Here is a 4802-nt window from a genome sequence, read left to right on the forward strand (position 1 = left end):
TTTGCTAACTGCCAGACTCCAATATTTAAAGCCAAAGTTTTGGTTACATGTTGGTTGTGACCTTTAGCCACTACTAAACCAAAGTTTAGCTCATTTGTTCAACTGTGGTCGTTTGAAGTGTTGTGTGGCGGCCATCTTGCATCAGGCCGACGGCAACAGTTGATGGAGTTGTGGACAAATGTCCCCCGTGGGTCCCCCGTGGGTCCACCGTGCGCTCACCGTGGGTCCACCGTGCGCTCACCGTGGGTCCACCGTGCGCTCACCGTGGGTCCACCGTGCGCTCACCGTGGGTCCACCGTGCGCTCACCGTGGGTCCACCGTGCGCTCACCGTGGGTTCACCGTGCGCTCACCGTGGGTCCACCGTGCGCTCACCGTGGGTCCACCGTGCGCTCACTGGGTAGTTTTCCAACATCCAGGTCCTTCAGAGCCGGGCAGTGAAGTGTTCCAGAAGTCTTCAGCTTCCATCCCACAAACGTTAGAAAACAGACGCGTCCAAACTTTGAGTTTTCAAATTTATTTCCAAATTTAAAAAGGTGCATCTTTTTTATTAAATTTAACTTTTATAAACAAAACCTGAATAACTAAAATAATTTATACAACATGTACAATATTTATATAAAAACAGAGAAAAGGAAAATACAAAGGCCTAACTGTGGTCAGGTGGAGGTAGGTCTGCCAAGTTTAACACAAATTATTAAATTAAATGAAACATCCCTGCAGTCGAACGGTCTTCAGCAAAAACTTGAGACCAACGCTGAGCGACAAACCAGTCTGTGGAAGAACAAACCAGTCTGTGGAAGAACAAACCAGTCTGTGGAAGAACATGAAGTCCTGAACAAGAACAAGGCCCAACTCCTCCAACAAACCAGAACATTTGAGAAGAAACAGAAGGCATGCACCTGATGAGAGCAACAGTCTGAGCCGTGCAGCACTTTGTGTCCGAGCTTCAGCAGGCACGTCAGAGAACACGTGTTCGGGTCAGAACCGACCGCGTCCGTGGAAACAGTCCGTCGGTCGTAGAGTCTGAGCGCGTCGGGACCAGGCGCGGCTCCGCACCATGATGCCAGAGACAAGAAGTTCTGCTGCAACGAGTCCTTTCAACAAACACTTTGGCTTCAAACTCCTTTCATCGTGAACTTTGGTGATTTTTGCAGCAGCAGTTTCAATAAACCTCGTTTTGGAGTTCGTGATTCTGTTCAGACGACCGCAGCTCTTCGCTGCTACAGACGTCCTGAAGAGAAAATATTCAAGTTTAGAGTAAACCAGGCTTCCAGTCGTCGCCCGCACCGAGGACAAGAGGGGAATGAAACGTTGAGCAGGCGAGGCAGAACGTCTGCTCTGTCGTTCTCCTGAAACTTCTGAAATGTTGCTGTGCGTTTTACAGCGTCAGTCTTTACACAAAGCCCCCCCCCCCCCCCGCGCAGCCATTAGCTGCGCAGCTGCTCGAGCCGGGTCTTCAGCGCTTCCTGTCGGGCTTTCAGCTTGTCCTTCCTGACCTGCAGTGTGTGGCTCTCGTCCTCCAGCCCGTAGATGCAGTCTCTGGCTTTCTTCAGGATCACCACCTTGGACGCCTTGTCGTTGCGCGACAGCTCCGGCACGTTGTCGCGCAGGCGCAGGAAGCAGTTCTTGAGCTCGTTCCGTCGCTGCCGCTCCATCACGTTATGAGTCCGCCGCCGCTCCTCCTCGTCCTCCGTCTCCGTCGAGTTCCGGGACGTGTAGTGGTACCGAGACGAGGAGGACACGGAGCCGCGAGCAGCGGGGCTGAAGCGCGACGAGCCGTCTCTGCAGCGCTTGTTGGACGACGGTGGAGGCTTTGCAGGAGGCGAGGCGGGATAGGGAGCGGCGTAGTTGTGCTGCAGCTCGATGTGATGCTGCTGAAGCGCTCGCTGCTCCTCGTCCTGTTTCCGTTTGCAGGTCGACGGCTCGGGCAGAGGGGAGAGACGCTGCACCACCGTCACCACGTCGATTTCCTCCTCTGTCATAAAAAACAACAAGAGTTTAGTCCAAGGGAAGCCGGTCTGCTTCCAGCTCACAGCGACACCCTCAGCACCCCAACACTGCACCACGTGCACTCAGCACCAGGCGTGGACACTGAACCACGTGCACTCAGCACCAGGCGTGGACACTGAACCACGTGCACTCCTCTCCACGGTGAACACATTTCCCGCTACGAGACTTGAAAACATAAAAGGTTCAAATAAAAATTCTGCAGCTCAAAGGACGTCAGAGGTTTTTTCAGACTGAGCCAGAGTTGAATGAGCTCACCTGAACAGCCACCCCCCCCACCCCCCCCCGATTACAGATTACAGCTAAAAAGTACAAAGAGCAAGTCGGGCTGAGCCTCTGAACATTAACAGCAAAGCATCAATACCTCAGAAACCAGTCTGCTCCCAGTGCTAATGACACATGGTGAGAAGAATCCCAGGCACGAGGTCTGAACTCACCAGAGTCGCTGGACGAATACGTAGACATGTCGCCACCAGTCGATCCATAATCTGACGTGGACTCGCTCGACTCCTGAGAACTCATCAGGCTCTGAAAGTCCAGCGCGGAGCCGGCGATCTCCTCAAAGATGCTGGCGTCGATGTCGGCGAGCGGCGGGCTAGAGCCGAGCATCAGCTTCTCCTCCAGGTTCTTGTCTCCGGAGAGGCAGCGCCACAGGAGGTCCTCGCCCCCCTCCTGCAGAGGGGAGCAGGGCTGGCAGGACTCCTTCTCCGTGGCTTCGGCACTGAACAAGTCGTAGGTCCAGGCGAGGTGCTGCATGTCGTGGTCCTCCAGCAGGATGTCCGACACGTAGCTCAGCTGGTCCTCCTTGGACAGGGGCTTCCCGCTGCTCAGGTCCGCCTTCATCGGAGGGGACTGGGGGGGCGTTGGCAGCGACTGCAGGTCCTTCATCAAGCTTTGGCAGAAGTCGTCGTCAAACAGCAGCGGCTCCGAGTAAAGCCAGTCCGGCGACTGAGAGAAACTTTGCAACATGTCTGAGCTTCAGAATCTGGAAGAACGAGAATCCAAAGAAGAAAAGAACGAGTTTCAAAATAAAATCCAGAGAAACCAGTGGAGTGTGGCCAGCAGCGCTAGTGGAAGATTAAACTGGTTCCTCCTCACTGAAACCCCCCACCAGCACTGAGCCTCCTTTTATCCGTGTTTACATCACTAAGGCCCCGCCCCCTCTGCTCCTGAGGAGGCCCACATCACCCCCAGAACCCCTCCCCCCCATGACATCACAGGAACAGCTGGGGCACAAACTTTACTCCACTTTCCACTACTTACATTTTTCCTGATGCAACAGAAGAACAAGAAGACCACCTGAGGAGGACCCTCCTGAGGAGGACCCACCTGAGGAGGACCCACCGGAGGAGGACCCACCTGAGGAGGACCCACCGGAGGAGGACCCACCGAGTGGGCGAACCAACAAACTGGCACAACTATTTCTGCATAAATAAATAAATAGAGTCACATATGAGCAGCCAGTGCTGCAGGTCTACATGAGTCCTGAGGAGGGGGTCTTGTGATAGTCCTGGGGTCTGGGACTGAACCGGAGAACAAAGCAGCTGTGTGCGACCTTAAAGACTATCTTTAACCATCTGTCCAGGAAACCGGACCCAAAACTAGACAACAGAAAACAAAGATTTCCACTCAACGTATCCCTAATCTAGTTTAATGTATCCATAATCTAGACTAACGCCCCTTCAACTTCCAAACACGGGATTAAAGCGTTGATACGGAAAATCCGACTTTTTGCCGAGTCCGTGAACGCAGCAGCTCCTGATGAAATCCAGCTGTGGAGCTCAAAGCTCCAGCTGTCACAAAACACCGAACCTGCACCAACACCCAGCTGCAGAACCGGACACGGGTCAGCCCTTTAAATCCCATTAACGTGGGGGGGTCGTCATTTAAACCCGCGTGGGTTGATCCCCACGTGAGACCGGCACATTCCCCCATTCAAAAACCTTTAACGCAGAAATGCGACAGAAAATTCGTGCAAACACGCATTGAACCCGCAGATAGGAGTTCTACTGAACGCCACGTGCTTTCCAAGTCAGCTGACATCAAATAAATCCTTCTGAACGCACGCGCAGCGGTCTTACCTGCTGCTTTTGGGAGAAAAACCAAAGCGGAAAAACACAGAATATCCAATAAGGTCCAGGGTGGGGGGGTGAAGCTATACGTTTCTGCTCGCGCGTGACTTTTTGCGTGTGAAGTCAGAGCTGGACGAAGGCAGCATGGTGCGTGAGTGCAGGGACTCGTTTCTCCTCCGCCGGTCTGACACAGTGGGTGGGGCTGCGGCTCCGCTTTTGTATCAAAGAGCCACGGTCTCCCTCCGCCGCACCGCAAAACCGCGCCAAAACGCTAAAACCGTGAAAAGTCCGTTAGAGGAACCGAACCCAGCGCCAAAATGACCGCCGTGGCTCCGAACCGGGATTCAATCCAGGCGGAAATGTGAAGACTCGAGGCGGCGCGGGTTAAAAACGCCTAGAATGAGGGGTCTATACGCGGAGGGATACGGAAGTGGTCGGGTTCCGGGAAAAACCCATGGCGGGTAAAAAAGTTCAGGCGCACGTGGAATGTGAGAAAACGCCGGGTGTCTCTTTGTGCTCGTGTCGCCGCGGGGAGGAGCCAGGACGGGTCACAACGTTCACGCGCGTGTGTTTCAGGCCAGGAGCCGGTTCATGACGCGCATCAAAGTAAAAAGCTACAAGTCGGAGCGGCGCTTTCATCCAACACGTTAGAGATCAAAGATGCCGCTCCACATGTCAACTGGTTTACAACTGATTAAACTGGGAAAGGCTCCGACTGTATC

General features: G+C 53.8%; 1 protein-coding gene across 1 annotated transcript; it reads right to left on the reverse strand.

Moving 5' to 3' along the window:
* Positions 1 to 539: 539 nt before the first annotated feature.
* Positions 540 to 4265, reverse strand: mych (myelocytomatosis oncogene homolog). Its single transcript, XM_037679761.1, has 3 exons — positions 4090 to 4265; positions 2446 to 2993; positions 540 to 1976 (listed from the first exon to the last, which is right to left on the reverse strand). Exons 2-3 carry the CDS (start codon positions 2975 to 2977, stop codon positions 1429 to 1431), a joined length of 1080 nt encoding a protein of 359 aa, XP_037535689.1. The 5' UTR covers positions 2978 to 2993; positions 4090 to 4265; the 3' UTR covers positions 540 to 1428.
* Positions 4266 to 4802: the final 537 nt, after the last annotated feature.

The sequence above is a fragment of the Nematolebias whitei genome, chromosome 7 (assembly GCF_014905685.2).
Source record: "Nematolebias whitei isolate Nwh7 chromosome 7, NemWhi1, whole genome shotgun sequence".
NCBI lineage: Eukaryota > Metazoa > Chordata > Actinopteri > Cyprinodontiformes > Rivulidae > Nematolebias > Nematolebias whitei.

Bases quoted from the DNA above. Each gene is read 5' to 3' on its own strand.
- mych (XM_037679761.1), bottom strand. From the start codon at position 2,977: ATGTTGCAAAGTTTCTCTCAGTCGCCGGACTGGCTTTACTCGGAGCCG. The intron at 1,977-2,445 runs GTGAGTTCAGAC...TTTTTATGACAG, and splicing joins GTATTCGTCCAGCGACTCTG to AGGAGGAAATCGACGTGGTG.